The following is an 18,969-nucleotide window of genomic DNA, read 5'->3' on the forward strand; positions in this document are numbered from 1 at the left end:
TCATGAACTCTGGATCATGACCGAAAGAATGAGATCGCGGATACAAGCGGCGGAAATGAGTTTCCTCCGCAGGGTGGCTGGGCGCACCCTTAGGGATAGGGTGAGGAGCTCAGTCACCCGGGAGGAGCTCGGAGTAGAGCCGCTGCTCCTCCACATCAAGAGGAGCCAGTTGAGGTGGCTTGGGCATCTGTTTCGGATGCCTCCTGGACGCCTCCCTGGTGAGGTGTTCCGGGCATGTCCTACTGGGAGGAGGCCTCGGAGCAGACCCAGGACACGTTGGAGAGACTACGTCTCCCAGCTGGCCTGGGAACGCCTTGGGGTTCCCCCAGGGGAGCTGGAGGAGGTGTGCGGGGAGAGGGAAGTCTGGGGGGCTCTGCTTGGACTACTGCCCCCCCGACCCGGTCCCGGATAAGCGGAGGAAGATGGATGGATGGATGGAAGGAAAATACACACACAATGTCTACAACCGCTTGTCCCAAGCGGGGTCGCAACAATCCGGAGGCTAACCCAGCAACACAGAGCGCAAGGCTGGAGGGGGAGGGGAAATATCCCGGATGGAACGCCAGTCTGCCGCAAGGCATCCCAAAGCAGGACTCGAACTCTAGACCCACCGTAGAGTGGGACCTGGCCAAGCCCGCTGCACCACCGCGCCACCCCATTTAATAGAAATACGAAGGCTGAAAGTATTTTTATTCAATATAGCTACAGCAAATAACAAAAATTAAGATTTAAAAAAAAAAAAAACCATAAATATGTATGTGTCAACATTTGAATTAATGTTTTATAAACTGTGTGAATAATAACGTTTAAAGTGGCCTAAAGTTGATGAACACTGGACATGCTTATGTGGGGTCAATGGCACTGAATTAGAGGTTATGGAGATTAAAATTGCTGCAAATAAAAAAAACGTTTAATAGTTAATACATTTACATCTATTGATTTAGCACACGCTTTTCTCCAAAGCGACTTCCAATGAACTCTGTGTAGTGGTATCAGCTCGCACACCTTATTCACCAAGGTGACTTACACTGCTAGATACACTACTTACAATGGATCACTCATCCATACATCAGTGGAACACAATCTCTCCGTGTCACTCCACACTATAATAAATTTGTAGTTCTTCATACTTTGAGATACTATCTATTTATCGCCCACGCATAATACATAATAAACATAATAAAATATTAGAGTTACGCTGCAATGCAATAGCATTAGGTCACATGTACCTTGCCTTGTGCTTTAGGTTTCCAGGATACAGCAGCACTAGACAAGTGGTTACTGATAATGGATGGAGAGAAGTGTAAGTGTCACCAAGTGTTATAACAGCTCTGTGTGACATTTTTACCAAAAATAAATCTGAGTAAGCCGAGGGACTTTTAGTTCTGAACAAAACAGTTACAAATGGACCTCTGCTCCCAATTTTTCTCTTAAGTTGACAATGCTTTTTTACCTGCATTTTAGAGAGCGACACTGCCTTTCACAAAAGTACTACAATGTTCAAGGAAGAGCAGAGCGGACCAAAAACTCGAACAAGAATAAATCTCAGATTCCACCAGGGACTTGTGCAGGCTCCAGTGGAAGCAGCACACATCCACACATGTGTTTTCTCAAGCTCCTCAACACTCTACCTGTTGGCCCACAGAGAAGGCCTGGCTGCTGAAGTACTGGATAAACTCGCCCGCCATCTTGTCTGAGTCATAGGGGTTGCTGTCGACACTTTTCTTCTGTAGAAATTCTACCTCGAGGGTCATGGTGCCAATGCACTGCTTGGTCTTGTCAAAGGTATAGGTAGCCACTGCAAGCAGAAGAGAAACCGGAACATGGTCAACCAAGTAATAGGAAATACTGTCCCCAAGAGCCCACAGCGCTTATCACTTTCCAAATTAAATTCTCTAAATTCCATTGCTCAAATACCAGCTGTTTCACAGATATACTGCAGCACGGAATTTTTTAAACGGACTAATGTTCAGTGTTACACCTCAGACTACGAACTGTAAAGCACTGTGCTGCATGTGGTCCAGCAATTAGGGAACTGAAACTAACAAGTACAATAAGGTATTTAACCTGCTTGACTGAAATGCTGTTTATAACACCAGTACAAGACAAAACCAGCATTTTGAAGACAGAGGCGGCTATATAGCTGATCCTGAGGTACAGCTGATCAGGGATTGTTGTGGCATTTAATAACAACTGCTGTTAAGCATGTGGATTTATAAACAGCCATGATATTTAAATGATGCGCTACAGTAAAATGTAGTCTGAACAATAAAGGAGCACATCTAGTGGACACTAACACTGCCAAAACATATTTTACAAAAGTACATCAATGAACAGTTCCTAGTCGCACTACAAAGTTAATAAGTCAAGTTAATGTCTTGGGCAAAACAGTCAGAAATTAAGCAATGACCAACAGCTAGGAGAACTCTATCTTTTAGCAGTAGCCAGTAACAAAATGTCAGCTCAGTGTGATGTGTGGATCTGCAGAGAATTCACTGAAAGGAGGAATCAGGAGAAACTACGTCCCAGAGTGTAAATGGCAGTAACTTTCTACTGAAATCTGAAACAAAAGGCTTGCATCACACAGGAATAGAACACAAAAAAATGCATGTGTGATACTTTACTAGCGTTACATTAATATCTAATATTGAAGAGAAAACCATCTTTCAAGAGTAAACTGTCCAACAGGAAAGGGGTAAACAATTTTGAGTAGTTTCACATTGCAAGTCACTTTGGATAAAAGCATGATCTAAATGAATAAACAAAAATAAGTTAAATAAAATAAGAACAATTGCTTCGTTGAAATCAAAAACTATACTTATGGACAGATATCCTACAATTAGTCACCCATGTAGGAGTGTGTGCCTAACATCTGAAATCTTTCTCTTCTCCAAACAGAACAGAAGTTCAAATATTCATTTTAATTTATTCATTCAGCCAAAGTTTTTCTCCAAAGCAACTTAAAATTATTTACCAAGTAAAACAGCTGGGTAATTTTAATGGAGCAATTCAGGCTTGCTCAAGGGTACTGAGCTGGGAACTGAACCTGCAACTTTTGGGTCCAAAGGCAACAGCTCTAACCACCACACAGCTGCCCCACTTCTGTCTCAAAAAAAAGTCTCAGAATATCATTTACCGTTTAAAGCAGCATTTAAAGCAACTTCACACCTTGCGTGTCAAAAACTGGGAAACAACAAAAACATGTCTTGGGTGTGTCAACTGGCAGCTGAGTAGTGTCTTACCTTCGATGTCCTGGCCAATCGACAAGCCTGCCCACTTCCTCTGAAGGATAGGCAGAACAAAACGTTAATATTTCTTCCCTGAAGCAATGTGATAGACCAACTTATTCTTCAAACATTTATTCATGTGCTGTATCACACTTCTTGTACCACAGCAGAGTTGAAGTAAAATTTAATGCAACCAGCTTAGTTTAACACCACGCTCATCGCTCTTGCCATGTCATGAGATAAAGACATCTGCTGAAACGCGTTAAAATTAGCACAGATAAACTACATGCTACTTTAGAAAGCACACAAAACAAAGGTCAAAGGTATGACAACAGAGACACAAGTAAGTGAACAGGGACAGTGCAAGGACATGGTGCTATAGAGACAAGCTGCAGCAGTATAGTAAAAAGGCACTGGAACGTCGCTGTTAGTTACTGGAAAAATTAAATCCCCCATTCAACTACTGTGGTTCAGCCAGCCAGTCATTTCTCCCATAACATTAACTGGAATTGGTAAACTCGCTTGTAAACAAATCCAAAATTAATTTTCTCTTCACTTACAAAACAATATGATCCAGTCCTTTGGCTTTGTGGCAGTGTATCAGAAAAACATCAAAAACCATTAGCAACACTGCTTCATACCACGATTTGACTATTTTACAGCTCTAACTGTAAAATAGGGAGGTAATTGCAGTACCTGAGCAGCGCTGTGTCTTTCATGTTTACTGCAGAGAGTGGTGCAGGCAGTAGCACAGGTGTCACAGGTAAAGGCAGATATAAAGACAGAAAAAAAAGCAGAGGAGCATGCAGGAAGACTGGTAACAAGACAATGATCAACACAAGTAAGACGAAAAAGTTCAGCATGGGTAATTTCTGTGACATCTCAGCTCCCCTGCTCTACCGTTACAGTTACACCACTACATTCTGCATGACATGGACACTGTACAGTATGAAGGACCACAGCTGACCATAACCTAAAGAGGAAGCACATTTCCTCTTTATTTTGACATACAAATTAGGAAACACTGACCCATTCTGTAATCACCTGCATTAATGTGGTTTTTCTTTCGTTTAATTGCTATTAAATAAATGAAAGGATGAATAGCATCACGTCACAAAGTCCAATTAAAAGCGCAAAAGACAAAACCAAGTACTGAAATTTACAACCAGTAGTTGCTATTCTTTCTTTACTTTTTACATTTTCTAGAACAATTGTATCTGAAGCTCATCTCAACCTTATAGGTGTTTCTTATTTGGAGTCCAGTTTCTTTCAAACCGCTTTTTTTGATGCAAAATGGCACTGTGCTGCTATAGATTTCTATTTATGTTTAAATGCAAAGCAACATAACTCTGAATGCTGGTCACTCACTAAATTGGCATTGCACTGTTTCACATTCAAGTGTAACCAAGAGATACACTTCTCAGTGACTTACCTGCTGAGAGTTGCTGAATATTGGTCCTAAAATAATTATCTTCATATTCATTAATGAAGGTTATATGCTGTTTTCACATGCATGTGCAAAGTACTCCAAAGTGATAAACAGCTGGTAGCAAAATGCTCCTTACCTGTGGTAAGCTGAAGCCAATGGTGCCTGGGACCACGCTGGGGTGGTTTTTGATGGTGAACACAAACTTGTGTGTTGGAGTGGTCTTCACGATCACATGGCTGCAGGGAAAGAATGCTATGTTCACACACAGGTCTGTGTGTGGGTTTTATACACATTGCAAGTTTATGCTAGGATTTCATACTTTGATCCCCAGGCTGTACCTTGATTTAATGGAGTCAGAACGTAAACAGGCTATGAGTTTCACCAGACCTGAACTGTAAAAACTAAAACTGTGTGAATTGTAACTCATAACATAATTAGAAAACAATACCATGGAAATCACCACAGTACAGAAGAGGATTTAAAGCACTGTCAACATTAGTTCCCCTTAAACTACATAAAAACACTGAAATAAGGGGGAAAAAAAAGACCAAAATCTACTGAATGATTGGTGATTGTGCTCCTCTACAACATGCCTACCACTATTTTGCAGCGATCTCCTGTCCTACATAAAAAGAGATTTCTTGTCATTTTATATACACTTATCCCCCATTAACTGGTCCTAATTTGCTCCTGGAAACTGAGTATCAAAAATCCAGAATAAATTACTTATTCCATTACTTTTCGTTGTTTATTCTCAGAAAAAGTTATAATTTTATTTTCTCATTCCATTGCCTCCATGAAGCATTTCCGAATTACGTGCGCAACTGTAGCAGCAAAAATGGGCCACTCAAAAAAAAAAAAAAAAAAAACCCCGCATAACTTCCCATGAAGAAACATCACAGCTATAGTATGTGTGAACAGGCTTGAGAGACACAAGGGCTACATGTTACATGAAAATTTAAAGCACAGTGATGCAAAACAGGACACAAACACATGAGTTTTCTGGGGAGACTGTACAGTGTCAGACCACAGTTGAGAAGGTGGGTACTTGGTTCCCATAATCCACCTGGCACCGTTTTCAACTACAGCCTTGGCTCATCGCACCAGACCGAATGCCTGCGGCCTGGACTGGATGCACCAAACCAGGCATGAAAATACAGACTGAAAATTATAAGTGGTACTAATCTCTGACTGGATCAGTGAAAAAATCAGATACTGGGAGACAGAACAACAAGGGATAAGTGTAAATCAAAATGACATTTACACTAGATTCATTCATTCAGCTCACACCAAGGTGTTCTTAGTGTATCCATTCAGGGTAAGTACCTCGCATATAGATATTAATGGCAGGAGCAGGGATTTGAACCCAGGATGTGCAACCACAAAGCAATGGCCCTAAACCCCGACACTACCTGCCTCTCAAGTACAACATGAGGGAGAAAAGCATACGTTCTCCTGCTGAACTGGGGGCTCGAAAGAGGTTGGTAACCTATGTCTCTATGCAGCCAAGTAGACGCATCGAGAAAGCAAAGACACACAGCGTGCCACTTCCTGCACGGCGATCTACCCACAGTCCTAACGGCAGGTCCTTCTCGTTCGCCACGGCACAGTTGGTCAGAGACAACTCGTCCGACGGGCATCGCGCCGCATGCATGGTCTGCGTTGGGAAAGAGACGGGAGACGAAGAGGAGTCAGACAAGCACGTATCCGTCGTCATACACTTCCAGGTAGCAGCTAAAATAGTCATCAAGTTCTACACAGAAGGCAAGATTCTCGAAAGGAACACGTCAGCACTGTGGACTAGGTGGCAAAGAGTGACAATGATGCTCATAGAGACATAGCTCAAACAGTTACTTGCACAAATGCACACGTTTTGGTGGCGGTCACTGACTGTGGAAAATTGTGCAATAATCACACTTAGCAGAAAATAAGACATGACAGGCAGAAATGCGTGCATGATGAGGGGAGGAGGGTAGAGAAGCTAAGCGGTACAAAAGCAGCTCTTCAAAAGAATTTCCATCCACCCAATTTCAACAACCTCGCAGGGTCACGGCGGTCGGGAGCCTGTACACTACGGCGAAGGCGCTCGCCGATCTGTGGCACCAATTGTGGAGGAGCTCACGTCACGGCGCCCAACACACTGGAAGAGATCATCTCGCATCCCAGTTTCGAACAACTACCGCACAAATTCCATAAATTCACCCGAAGCAGTCCTCCTTGGACTGTGGGAGGAAACCAGAGCACATGGCGGAAGCCCACGCGAACCCGGGCAGAACACGCCAACTGCACAAAGACTGAGTCGGATATACAAACCCACAGCCCAAGAGCTGAGGCACCGGTAGTGCTGTAACATTTCACTTGGTTTCAAATGCATTTGCAGCCAAGGGACATTTCGAGAAAGCCAGTAAGTATGGATGTAAAGTGCCTATTCTGATAAATACCAGTTATGTGGCAAAGAAGTGCACACCATTTCTGGACAACGTTTTCTCATGTGAACAGGTACATTCATGATTCACCAGGGCCAGCTATCCTGGGTGGTATGCAACGTAGCCCACCACTGACCACTCTATATTTCTACTTCGTAATTCCAATTCCTCATTTTGTTCTGTGAAACCGGTACGTTTTCCGCTATATTTCATTGTATTCCACAATATTTCGTCCTCTGACGTACGTATTTTACTGTATTTCACTATGTTTCACGTTATTTCACTATTTTTCTCCCTATTCCGGACACCTGAAGTTACACGTCGCTGTTCGCCCGTCACGCGCCGCTCGTCTTCCGGGTAGCGCGCGCGCGGGCGGCCGGTCTCGCGCTGAGCTGCAGCGACGAAGTCCGAACGGCGGCTCGGTTTGACCGTTCAGCGCGTCTGCGTGTCGCATTCCCGCCGCGGCCCCGTTCACTGTAAAATGTCCGCTGCAGCTGCATCTAGTGTGAGAACGAACTCACCCGGGCCGCCATGTTCGCACTTGCGGACGCTGGAAGCCAACAAGCCACCGCGCTCCGCCAACGTCACTCTTCGCGGTGGGCGGGGCGAAGGAGGGGCGGGGCGCCAGGTCCTAGTTCTCCTTCTTATTCTCCCATAATAGCAACGGCAAGACAGTTTTTTTTTTTTTTTTTTTTTTTTTTTTTTTTTTCTTTCCCTTCACAGCCGTAGTATAACCAAACTGTTTGTACATATTAAAACCTCAGACCTTTATTGAAGAGATAGAAGACTGACGACGAGAAATTTCATTTCTTATTTTGCGTTCAAAAATTTCATTCTGTTCAGTCACTAAAACATTCCATCGATCCAACAACCGTCACCACGACCCCCCTTGGACTTCAATATCTGTGGGGGGGGGAAAAAACCATTTACACATTCACTTGACACTTTTCTCCAAAGTGACTTGCAGCGTTAATCTCTTTACAACGATTGACCCATTTGGACAAGTGGGAAATTTTTCAGAAGCAATGTAGGATAAGTACACTGTTCAAGGGTACTACAAGCAAATGAGGGAATCGAACCTGTGACCTTTGGGTCCAAAAGCAACAGCCCTAACCCCTACACTACCAACAGAGGCTGCTAATGCTCGAGACGACAGACAGCAGCGTTTCCACGCAGGCTGAGACTGCAGGGGGGTATAAAATGTTCTCCTTTTCTATTTTTCAGCCTTTTATATGTTATATTTTCTTCTTTGGTCACTTCTGCTGTCAATCCACATAGGGAGGACCTCACTATTACAAAAAAAAAATTCTAAATAAATGCAAACGTCAGACTTCTCCATAGTCAAATACATGCACAACAACTTTTATTCATGTATTTCTATTATTTACAAATTTGTATTATATCTGTATAGTAATTCTGACCTCGGAGGGGTATTTCACCTCATGGCACCAGCCGAGCTCCAATGCTCCTGGGTTCTTTCTGCTTTTGATTGATGGCCAGTTCACAGGGGGAGTGTGTACGTACAGACGCTAAACAATGCACGGGCTCCTCGGACCGGATGAGATGAGGAAATCAGAGCAGACCACCCACAGACCATGAGAGAAGTGTAAAAGACTGGATCTCAAGCACAGTGGAGATCGTGACTGGAGGTCCGTGGGGCCTGTGCAGTGAGGTTCAGCAGCGGTCACCTCACAGCCCGAGTGTTCAGGGTCAAATGGCATCACTCACTTGTGTTAATACTTTTGTAACCCATTATTCTACGTATTTGCACCGACTTACTTTCCAGCAAGTGTGAGAAATGAGGGGTCAGAAGAGCTGATTTAATGTGCAGCAGTAGACACACACACAGGGGCAAGATCCATGTTCTGTTGTGTCAACACGGAATAAAATAAAATGAATCAGAATATACAATGTGGAGAAAAGCCAGCCCAACAAGGAGAACGATGACAAACTGTGAAAAAAGAAAAAGGTTTATTTGAACTCATCTGAACATCAGATACACTCGGTAATTGTTGGTCAGCAAGAACCGTTTGTACGTTTGATATTGATGGCATCGACACACCCATACAGGCAACCGGACTTCCTTTGTTCTGGGTTTGGGGGGGCGGCAGGGGGACGGGGGTGTTGGGAGGGCTATAATACAAACATAGTGTTTTAAAAACCAAAGTGCTCAGCAGTGGCTCTGAACTCTGGGAAAAGGACTATAAAGATGGCAGATCTGAGGCCATTTGTTCACAGAACACTTTTGTTAAATACGCACAAAAAACAAAAATCTTTAAAAAGTGGCCCCACTCCAGTAATGGTCCTGCTGAAAAAAGTACTATGGTAAGAACAGAATTCAGTGTCTCCTTGTTCCCCAAACACCACATGGGTTTCAAACCTCATTCTCATGTTTTTGCAGTAGAGCGACCCTCTGTAAAGTACAATCCAAACATTCAACAATGACACAATTTTAACTTAAATCTACTGATCAAGCCAGTGTCATTTATCAAAAACAATGAAGAGCGTGGTAAATATGGTATGTATTATATGTGCATCGGCACAACGGCTCGGAACACAAAGGTTCTTCTCTACAGGAACACTGGGCCACGGACCCCATGACCTTGTTGCTTATTCTGCACTGCAATTTTGGGTGAATTTTACACCAACTCTGGTGAATCTTTTAGCGTTGACAGGTGTATTTCATGGTATATTTCATGGTATATTGGTGTATCCAGGACAGAAGAGACAGAAGCAGCAATTCCTCTAAAGACCCTCCTGACAGAGCAGTCTTGGACACGTGTTTGTCATACCAAAAAGATCCAACAATGTCCACTCGTCCTACCTGCCAACGCAATGCTCCCAAAGTGGAGGGAGACGTGTGCCGAGCAAATTTGCCGCCCACAGAGACAGATGGCGAAGATTGGCAAGTGCAGCGCCACCCAGGAAGACTTCAGCAAACTCCACCTCTTTGTGGAGGAAAATTATAATTCCAACTGACACTAAAAACGAAGCAGCGCAGAAAGACCACAAAACACAGGCTTTGTAAACGTTCCGAGTTCTAGCAGGACCGAGGCCAAGCGTCCAGCACCAACGAGCCCAGCAACAGTATGCATGTGTCCCCCGGCTGGGGAAAGGGCTTCACCATCAGCCGTCTGTCCATCCACCCACCCGTCCACTTGCCTCCCTCTCTCTGTCCATCCCAATCTAACGAACACTCCTCCCTATTAAAAAAAAAAAAAAGCACATTCCAGTGTTGAGCCACACAAACACACATTTCTACAAGGCTCACAGAGAACTGATCTCAGAACTGCTTCCTTAAGTTAAACACGAGTCTGTGCTGACTGCATTCTGTGTGTGAACTACAAATACAGTAAGTCTCTGTAACCCAGCATCAACACACAGAGTCATGTTGTACACAGCCACAGCACATGGCGACATACAGTTCATACAGTAAACCTGTGCAGAACCCCAGGGAGAGGAAAACGCAGAGGAGTCTATCGAACATCGAGAACAAAGTGCACTTCTGTCCCTGCGCTCCATCGGCTCCTGTTACTGCAGCGCAGAGTGGAACTGGTCGATGAAAAAATAAACTGGAGAGACGAGGGACAGGTGGATGCTTGGCGATATTCTGTGGAAGTGGTCACAGATATTTACCATGTTATTCGGGCCACATTAGAAGAAAAAAAACGCAATGATCTCTTGAGCGGTTGCTGTGCTTCTCAACGAGAGAAGAAGCAGACATAATGCCAACTGTGGTCAAACCAACAGGAGACCTTGCAGCTCTGCCAGGCGAAGCCATGTGTTCTGTGGGAGCTGCGATTATATGTGCAAATATTTATTCTATACAGGTTTTTTTTTAACGTGTTTTACCGTTCTGTATAATATTCCCTGATGGGCCACTGAGCTGTTTGAGAGAGTCCCAAAGGAGACAGACACCTTAAAAAGTGACAAGACAGATGAAAAGCTCTTTGTTCACTGAAGGGAAAGTTTTAAAAAAAAAAAAAATTTTTTTTGAAGGAAACTTGGAGTCCTGCTGCACTTTGTGGAATTTTTACCCCCAAATTTTGACCCCCACCGACCCCCCCGAGACGATGCGCACACGGACACCTTCCGCTCTCTGCCATCCTGAATGCGGTGGAGAAGATGGTCCAGGCTCACGCCGACATCTTCACTCCTGCATTGTGGCAAAGGGACCGGAGAATTGTTTGTGAAAAATGGGTAGCGTGGTGGAATGTGAGGAGAGATGCTGAGAACTAGCTAGTCTCTCCTCTCATACCACCATGCACGCAAGCACCCACCCACCTACCTACCTATGTCAGTTTCTTTGCTTTGTTGTAAAGCGAATCCACCACTTTGCTCATGTTCTGAATCGTTTCGAGAGCTGCTTCATAGGTTTTGTCTACTGGCGGCTCATCAAATATGATGAGGACACCTTCGCCCTGGTCCAGGATGCCTGTAGACACACATTGAGCCACAGGGAGTCATTCCCAGTAGAGTTATAGATGCCCCATCCCTTTGTGGAAACAAAACCTGAATAACCTGCACTATTGACTAAGGGAAAGATCACTGAAAGCACAAAGGTCTGAAGTCAACCAACCAGCCAGGACACTTTGGTTGCAGATGTTTCGGTTTCTACAAAACCTCAATCTCCTACACCAGGTTGCAACTGACTGTGAAACTTGTAGATTAAGCACATGGTTCAGCAGGCAGATTTAAGTACATTTTTACATGTGCTGTTTAGTGTCACTGAATCAGTGTCGACTCGATGACCACATGTGGAGTCCCTCCACAAATTGCTATGATCTACTTGTGTCCTCAGCGGCGACCGCATTGTCTGCTGTCAATGTAGTTGAGTCCATCCATCTGGTTGCCACTCATCCTCCTTTCTCCTCCAACATCATTTCTGGAATTCAGCCTTCTCATGATGTGTCCAAAGTGTGACGACCTCAGTCTTATCACTGGTGCTTCCTCCCAGAGTTATTTTTGATTTGATCCAACACCCATCTGTCTTCTTGAATGTCCACGGTGTCCTAAGGTCTCCTTGGGCAGCGTGTTTCTCCTACCCTTTTTGTCCAGCATCCATACACTGTTACTGAAAGCATACCACCAACACTAACCCTGGGACACAGACTAACCGCTAATGAGCTAAAATGTTATAATCCAGCTCAAAATTCCTGCCAAAATATGCATTTATAGACATCACCTGTAGAGCCAAAGAGTCGAGACACACGACTCAGAGTTTCACATGTATATTACTTACCATGAAATTTCTTGTCCAAAATCATCTGTGACAATTTCCTCTCGACGTCCCCCTAGACGAAAACAAAGACGCAATGGACGCAATGTAATTTTACTGGAGCAATTTAGGGCAAGTACCTTGCTCAAGGGTCTTACAGCAGCGAGAGTACGTCCTACTAGTGGCGCGCTTTTTATATTCTCTCTGTTCATTCACCTCTAGTGTGTCCAAAACATTGAAAGACATAGTTCTGTGGAGCGGAGACCGTGTGCGCAAAGTGAAAACGGTGAACAGCGTGATGCGGAGCTGCAGGTAAAACCACGAGATGGGATGAGAAGGAACAGGACGGACAGCTGCTCAGCGCCAATCCAGGCACACAGAGCGGTAAGGCAGAGTGACAGGACACACATGCAAAGGAGCCACACATATCTCTGGGTTCCTCATCCCCCCCTTCTGGTTGCTTCCATTACAGTAAAAGCCTTGGTTTTACCGTGGAAAATCCCCATAACAGGAACTCACAAACATCTATACGTACCTTGGGCAGTTTGATGAGAGCTGATACGTGTTCTATCTGCAAATAAAGAAGAGGGGTCAACAGCAGTGCCGAGGGACACCGAGGAGAGGATGAGAGGTGGGTGGGAGAGGATGAAGGAGCTCCACCTGCACTCTGGAGAAGGGCTCAATCACACGGATGAGGTTCTTCTCCAGCAAGTTGTCATAAAGCTTCGTCAGGTGGGTGCTGATGATGGGGTCTTCACGCAGCTCTGCCCTGTACTCCGACAAAGCCTGCGGGCGACACGCCCACATCAGCTGGACGCACGCCTCTCTACGGCTCGTCGAATCGAACGGGACAGGCGGCAAAGTGCGGTGAGACTGACCTTTTCGAAGTCTGCCAGCGACCTGTTCTTACTGGCGTGTGCCACACATTTCAGTGCGTCTGTCTGCAGGGACAAGAGTGTGTGTTGGCACCCAATGGTTTGAGCTCATGCGTAAAAGCACAGAGACCTGTCGCGAGGTGGTATCTGAACCTGTTACAACCACAGGTGGCAGCTCAAAGCACTCCCTTTCAGAGAGGTTGCAGTTTCCAATCCCACCCCCTGCTGCAGTGCCCTAAATCAATGCAATTCCCCTTAATCAGTACAGTAAAAATTACCCAGCTGTACAAAAGTGTACATTTCAAGTCGCTTTTGGGAAAAGTGTCAAATAAATACAAATATGTTGAGTTTTAAGAAAACATTTGATAGAAACTTGACACAACAGTCGTGCCTTAGGAGTCCCTTCTACGCACTCAAGCACCACCTATTCAGACTGCTAGATGGCAGTTACACACCTTTACACTCCTTCACACACCTTTACGCAGGAGGGAGGAAAGTGAAACGTTACTGACTCTTATAGCCTGGGTTTCTGCCCAGGGGACCCAGTGTTGCTATTTAAGTGCCCATTCACAGGGGTGCAAGTGTCACTCAAAGGGGCACTTCATCCATTTTATCCTTCTGTCTATTTGTACCGCACTTTACTCCTTATTGTCCCTCGGACCACTTCTTGGAAACAACGGAAACTTCTCTCTGCACGAGCAAAGTACAGTAACAATGTGCAGCGGAAGCAACGTGTGTGTATGGTGCGCTATGGAATTACGCGGCATCCTCGAGCACGCTTATGTTGTGCTGGTCCTCAGCACCGTTGGAAATTAATACAGTACTCAAGTGTTACTGTCTCAGTCCGGTTCTATCCTCACGTCATTTTCCTGATTCAAAAGCTGCTGAAGGGACTCTACTGTAATTTTCCCCACATTTCAAAGCCGGAAAAAAATAAGTCCATTTTGAATTTGATTTATGAATAGCAACGGCCGCAGACACATCAAAGGGTTCTTCAGAAAGAAGTGATACTGAAGGACATGAGTGCCTTATATAACTAGTGCTGTAGCATCACACTCTTTATTCCCTAACTTCTGAAGAATGAGTGAGAAATAAATGCTGGAAATTATTTTTTATTATTTAAGGGGATGAATAAATGCCACATTGACAAATACTGCTGTAACGAGGAATGATGTCAATTCAAATAAATACAGCTTCAGCTTCTATGAACCACACTACAAACGGAGCGCTGATATACAGCTGTGGCTGGATGCTGGAAGATGAGGAACTGCTATACATGAGGCTCTTACCTGTCTGCCTGCGTAGCGGAGGGCCAGTTTCCCGCTGATCAGAGCCTGCACATCCTCTGGACTGGAGGACACACAAAGTGGGACGATCGCTCAGCCAAAGTCAAAGGGCACGACACCAAGGTCAAATGGCTGATGGGGACACCGGGATTTCTGCTGTCCACAGCACTTACAAGTTGAGCATGATCTTGCAAAGGAGCATGTATTTGAGCGCAGTGATGGCCCGGGGGCTATCGATGGAGTCGTAGCCCTCAAACGCCTCATAGAAGTAGGAGTACGCCGTCTTCCAGTCCTTTTCCTCGGCCGCATGAATGATCCCTGGAAAAAGTAAGTGAGGAATGCAGTCAGCATCCACATCAGAGATACATGAGTGAAGAGTGAATGATACAACAGACCATTAAAATGACAATTTCTGCCAAATGTACCAATAAGAGACCAAAAAAAATAAAGGGGGGGGGGGGGGGGGGGGACACTAACAACAATAATGACAACAACGATGATAATCATTTCAGGACTGGATGTACCAGTTCCTGCTGTGTTTTCCTCCTTCTGCTAAGGAATTTTACAGCAGTTCTCTGAGAAGATCTCACATGGTCCTCAAGCATGACCCCACCTGACTGCATGTCCAGCGCAGCCTGCAGTTTGGGGGGGCAGTAGATGGCGTTGGCGGTGGTCCTGGCGGAGGTGAGCGCAGCGCGGGCCTTGGGCAGGTTGCTGAGGGCGTGGTATGTTTTGCTCTCCAACAGCTGAACTTCCACCAGCAGGGCCTTGTCATCCATTTTCTTCAGCTCTTGGAGCAGCTGAGACCCTGCGCACATCAAGAGCAAAAGGTCTCCGCAAACACGACTGAGCGCTGTGGTTTATGACAGTAGCGAGCTGTGCGCTGGGCACCTGGAGCTCTCTAACTGCAACTTTACTGCTGTTCTAGACACAAAACAGCACGGAGTCACATGGCTTCTGCTTCTCTGTGTGTTCAGCATACAGAGATGTCGCCTCGCTTCGGACTCTGAAAACACGTCACTTCAGATGGGGTGTGAGCATCCCCTTCGGACACTGCGTGCGAGATTGAAGCACTCCAACAACATGCCTCCCAAATGTCCCTCACTTGGCCTGGACCACAGTCCCCTTCCCTTCCACTTACGAAATAGAGTGCTTCTGGAATGCAGCATGTAAAAATGTTAAATTTGAAAGCCTTTAAAGGTGAGAACAGCCCATCTGGAGTCACCAGTGGAGCAGGAGATCCGTTTCAATTGTCTCTGCACACGCACACACACACACACACGGGATCTGACTCACCGAGCAGCAGCGCCTCCTGGTACCTCTTTGTGTCAAAGTACAAGGAAACCAGACGGGCCTGTGTTGGGGGGGGGGGGGGGGGGGAAGGGGAGGGGAATGCAGTCTGTCATTTGTCATACTACTGTACTCAGCTGTGCTGGAACATCTGCCTTACTATTATTACTACTACTACTACTACTATCATCATCATCAACTTCACACACTGGAGGAGTGCCCAACATTTCAATAACCGTATGAAAACCACTCTTCAAGTCACCTAGCAGCTCTCGGGGAATGTCCACTAGCAGAGTCAGTTAGCGGGAAAGACTCCACATCTATAACATGTCCAAGATCTCACATCCATAAGGAGACAAGATTATAAGATATCACTCTCCAGAGGATGGCAAAGAACAGAGTAAGGTTAGTCATTAATTCACTTAAGTCTGAACTGCAGCAGGAGGTGAGCAAAGGGTTAAAAGTACCACTGTGACACCGATAACTGTTAGTGCTCCAGCAGCCAGCGCTTTGCCTCCTTGTAAATCTTCAGTGAGACAGAGGGACAAGTCTCCAAATCTGTGACGTGTGTGTATTAACACAAAAATTTATAAAGCAGGTATAATTTCATCGATTTCCATTTTCTCATTCAAAATAAATCTTTCTCCAGCACAGTCGGTCTCCAACTTGCGACCTGGGACTGCTGTGCTTCATCCAAGAGTTTGGTGATCTCTTAGCCAGGTAATCCTGACTGATATTAAAACATCAGTTATTAGTCCCCCGTTTCCTCAGTTTACGTGACCCATGACCTTTGGATTTTTCCAGCAGAGCTAATAAAAAAAACTGGTAAATTAAGTTGCAATGAAATGCAGCGAAAAGCCCAGAGCAGCTGACACGCAGCGGACCATTTCTCGGCGTCCGGTGAACCCGTCGGGGATGCCGGGGGGGGGCGATACCTCGAGCGCCTGTCGTAAGAAGGTCCTCTTCTCGGACTTGGCCCACTCGATGCACTCGAGACAGAGGTCCACCTCCTGCCCCGTGGCCGCCTCCATGTCCAGGAAGAGGTCAAGCAGAGAGCGCACGAGGCGCGCCGCCTTCGCCTTGCTGATGGACATCAGAAATGGCCTCACGTACTTCAGCAGACCCCCCAGCTCTGTGCGTAAGGCCATGGACAGACACACACAAAGTCGGTTAACAGCGCGCTCTCTGCCTTTCGCCGCACACTTTCTTGCCGCCGCATCTGCAAACTCGTACACTGCGGATGGTTTCATTTCCTTCGCCTACCGCCTCCGGTCCGGTCTCGTCAGGCCGCTGTTATAAGGACAGCGTGCTGTGGGATTACACAAACGACCGCGAGTCTCACCGGCCGCCTGCCCCGTCGCAGCCAGCAGGGCGCCCAGCTCCAGGATGCTCTGCTCCTTGACCCGCAGCGCCTCCTCATCATCTTCCTCAAAGTCCCTCTTCACTGGGGGGGGGGGGACAGGGGAAGAACGGTCAGTTGGGGGTACTCTAGGAACACGGTCGGTGCTCTGCAGAGCAGTAGAGAGGAACTGACAGCATTTCACATGTCTCCCCACACTCATAACTCCTATCAAAGATAGAATTCTTTTTTTTTTAAAAAGTCAACCTCCGTAACACTTGATCTGAAAGCACCCCCCCACAATGTGTCAAAGCCTTTCCAGAGACGCATCGGAACAGCGGTACGTAGAAGCAGCACTAACGTGTCTTTTTTTTCCTTTTTCCAGTAAATATTATGTTGTTCAAAGGAAACGGCAGAGAGAGGGAACGGAAGGGTCCCTCGCAGCGCCAGTGAACGTGCGGAGGCCGAACAACCCACCGATCCGCTCCCGCTCGACGTTAGAAAGAAAGAAAACCAAGGCGACACCGAGGGGGAAAAAAAAAAAAAAAAACACATCGATGCCTTCGCAGCACGTTTACACGCTCGCTCGGCTGCCGTGCGTCTCCTCCACGCCCGCGTCCACAAGGCGAGAAAAGTCTCAGTTGACTGTATGTAGAATTATGGGAAATGATGACGCATCAGTGACACACTGAACTTGTGCAAACATTCTCAACTGGACACACTCGTGTGTGTGTGTGTGTGTGTGTGTGTGTGTGTGTGTGTGGGGGGGGGGTTACAACACATGTCTTATACCTGTTTCAGGACTAATTGTGCAGCATGTGGACTAACTGTACGACTGGTACTATCAACAACGGGTACAAGACAAGTTCTCTCCAGGACTGACTCCTTTACCCAGTTAACTCAATCATCACTATGAAAACCACTGAATCATGCGGACGACGACTGGACCTCACTGTGTTACACCGTTACATTGTAGCGCCACCGACAGACGGACAGACAGACACCCTGCTGCTGCTACTGACCAGAGAGCAGAATACGCCGGTACTGCACAGCAACAATCACTATGGTAACAGCACAGTACATCACCGGCACTTCACAAAGTAGCGTAAAACACACAGTACACCACCAGATCACCACAGTAATTAAAAGACTGATTACCACTTACCAGACGCGGCGTCTCGAGATGAATTTATTATAATACAGCCGACACACAGTCTCTCTCTCTCTCTCTCGCTCGCTCTCTCACTCACTCACACACACACTCACACACACAAAAAATCCTGTGGCGGCTCCAGCTCCCGCTCACAGCAGTCTGCTGTGCAGAGAGAGCACATCGCCTGACCGACCGACCGACCGGCTCCGAGACCACCGGCCCGGGGCTCAGTCAGTCAGTCAGTCAAGTCAGTGAGTGGAGCTCCGGCCTGCGCCGCTCCGCGAGTGAGTCAGCAGCCGGCAGAGAGAGAGAGAGAGAGGGAGAGAGACACAGAGCGACTCCCACCCTCGCAGCGGGCCGACGCGCCACAACACTCGCCAGAGCTGCTTTCATCCAGCGAGACGTGCAACCTTACCTATCGAGTGTAAAATATCGATGGACGCATTGCGGTCGGTGCTGAGGAGAGACTGAGCCCTCTGGAACTCGACGGACGCTGCCGCCATCTTACTCACTCTCACACTGGGAGCCTACAAATAAACTGGGCGACGGAGGAACGCTCTGTTGGAAAGCATGCTGGGAAATGGAGTTCCCTCGTTCCGCTGAGTGCCGGCGTCATCGCGGTGCTTCCTGGGAAGTGTAGTTCGCAGAGAGCGCGAGCGAGCGTTCTCTTGATCCTCTACTACATCATGATTAGAGCAAATATTATACACGGTGATGTTCACTGAC

General features: G+C 46.3%; 2 protein-coding genes across 4 annotated transcripts in view; both read right to left on the minus strand.

Annotated features, from left to right (window-relative positions):
* LOC108918791 (vesicle-fusing ATPase-like) overlaps positions 1–7,679 on the minus strand; it is a 34,009-nt gene extending 26,330 nt beyond the window's left edge. The window contains exons 1-5 of the mRNA XM_018726336.2: positions 7,604–7,679; positions 6,228–6,313; positions 4,793–4,892; positions 3,243–3,282; positions 1,632–1,798 (exon numbers count right to left, since the gene is read on the minus strand). Of these exons, the coding sequence (XP_018581852.1) occupies positions 1,632–1,798; positions 3,243–3,282; positions 4,793–4,892; positions 6,228–6,313; positions 7,604–7,615 (405 nt within the window). The 5' untranslated portion in view covers positions 7,616–7,679. The remainder of the gene's footprint in view (positions 1–1,631; positions 1,799–3,242; positions 3,283–4,792; positions 4,893–6,227; positions 6,314–7,603) is intronic.
* Positions 7,680–9,108: 1,429 nt separating this feature from the next.
* Positions 9,109–18,763, minus strand: psmd11b (proteasome 26S subunit, non-ATPase 11b). Of its 3 annotated transcripts, none has more exons than XR_001964860.2 (14): positions 18,659–18,763; positions 17,094–17,195; positions 16,687–16,883; positions 15,758–15,815; positions 15,075–15,269; positions 14,635–14,779; positions 14,465–14,525; positions 13,179–13,241; positions 12,961–13,086; positions 12,836–12,871; positions 12,325–12,376; positions 11,375–11,517; positions 11,172–11,238; positions 9,109–10,692 (listed from the first exon to the last, which is right to left on the minus strand). XR_001964860.2 is itself a non-coding variant. In XM_018726078.2 (13 exons), exons 1-12 carry the CDS (start codon positions 18,744–18,746, stop codon positions 11,375–11,377), a joined length of 1,266 nt encoding a protein of 421 aa, XP_018581594.2. In that variant the 5' UTR covers positions 18,747–18,763; the 3' UTR covers positions 9,109–11,238. The 3 variants fall into 3 exon arrangements, 1 of the variants encoding a protein (XP_018581594.2); XR_001964859.2 differs by having other exon boundaries at positions 11,164–11,238; XM_018726078.2 differs by having other exon boundaries at positions 9,109–11,238.
* Positions 18,764–18,969: the final 206 nt, after the last annotated feature.

Source organism: Scleropages formosus, chromosome 21, assembly GCF_900964775.1.
Source record: "Scleropages formosus chromosome 21, fSclFor1.1, whole genome shotgun sequence".
Classification (NCBI taxonomy): Eukaryota; Metazoa; Chordata; class Actinopteri; order Osteoglossiformes; family Osteoglossidae; genus Scleropages; species Scleropages formosus.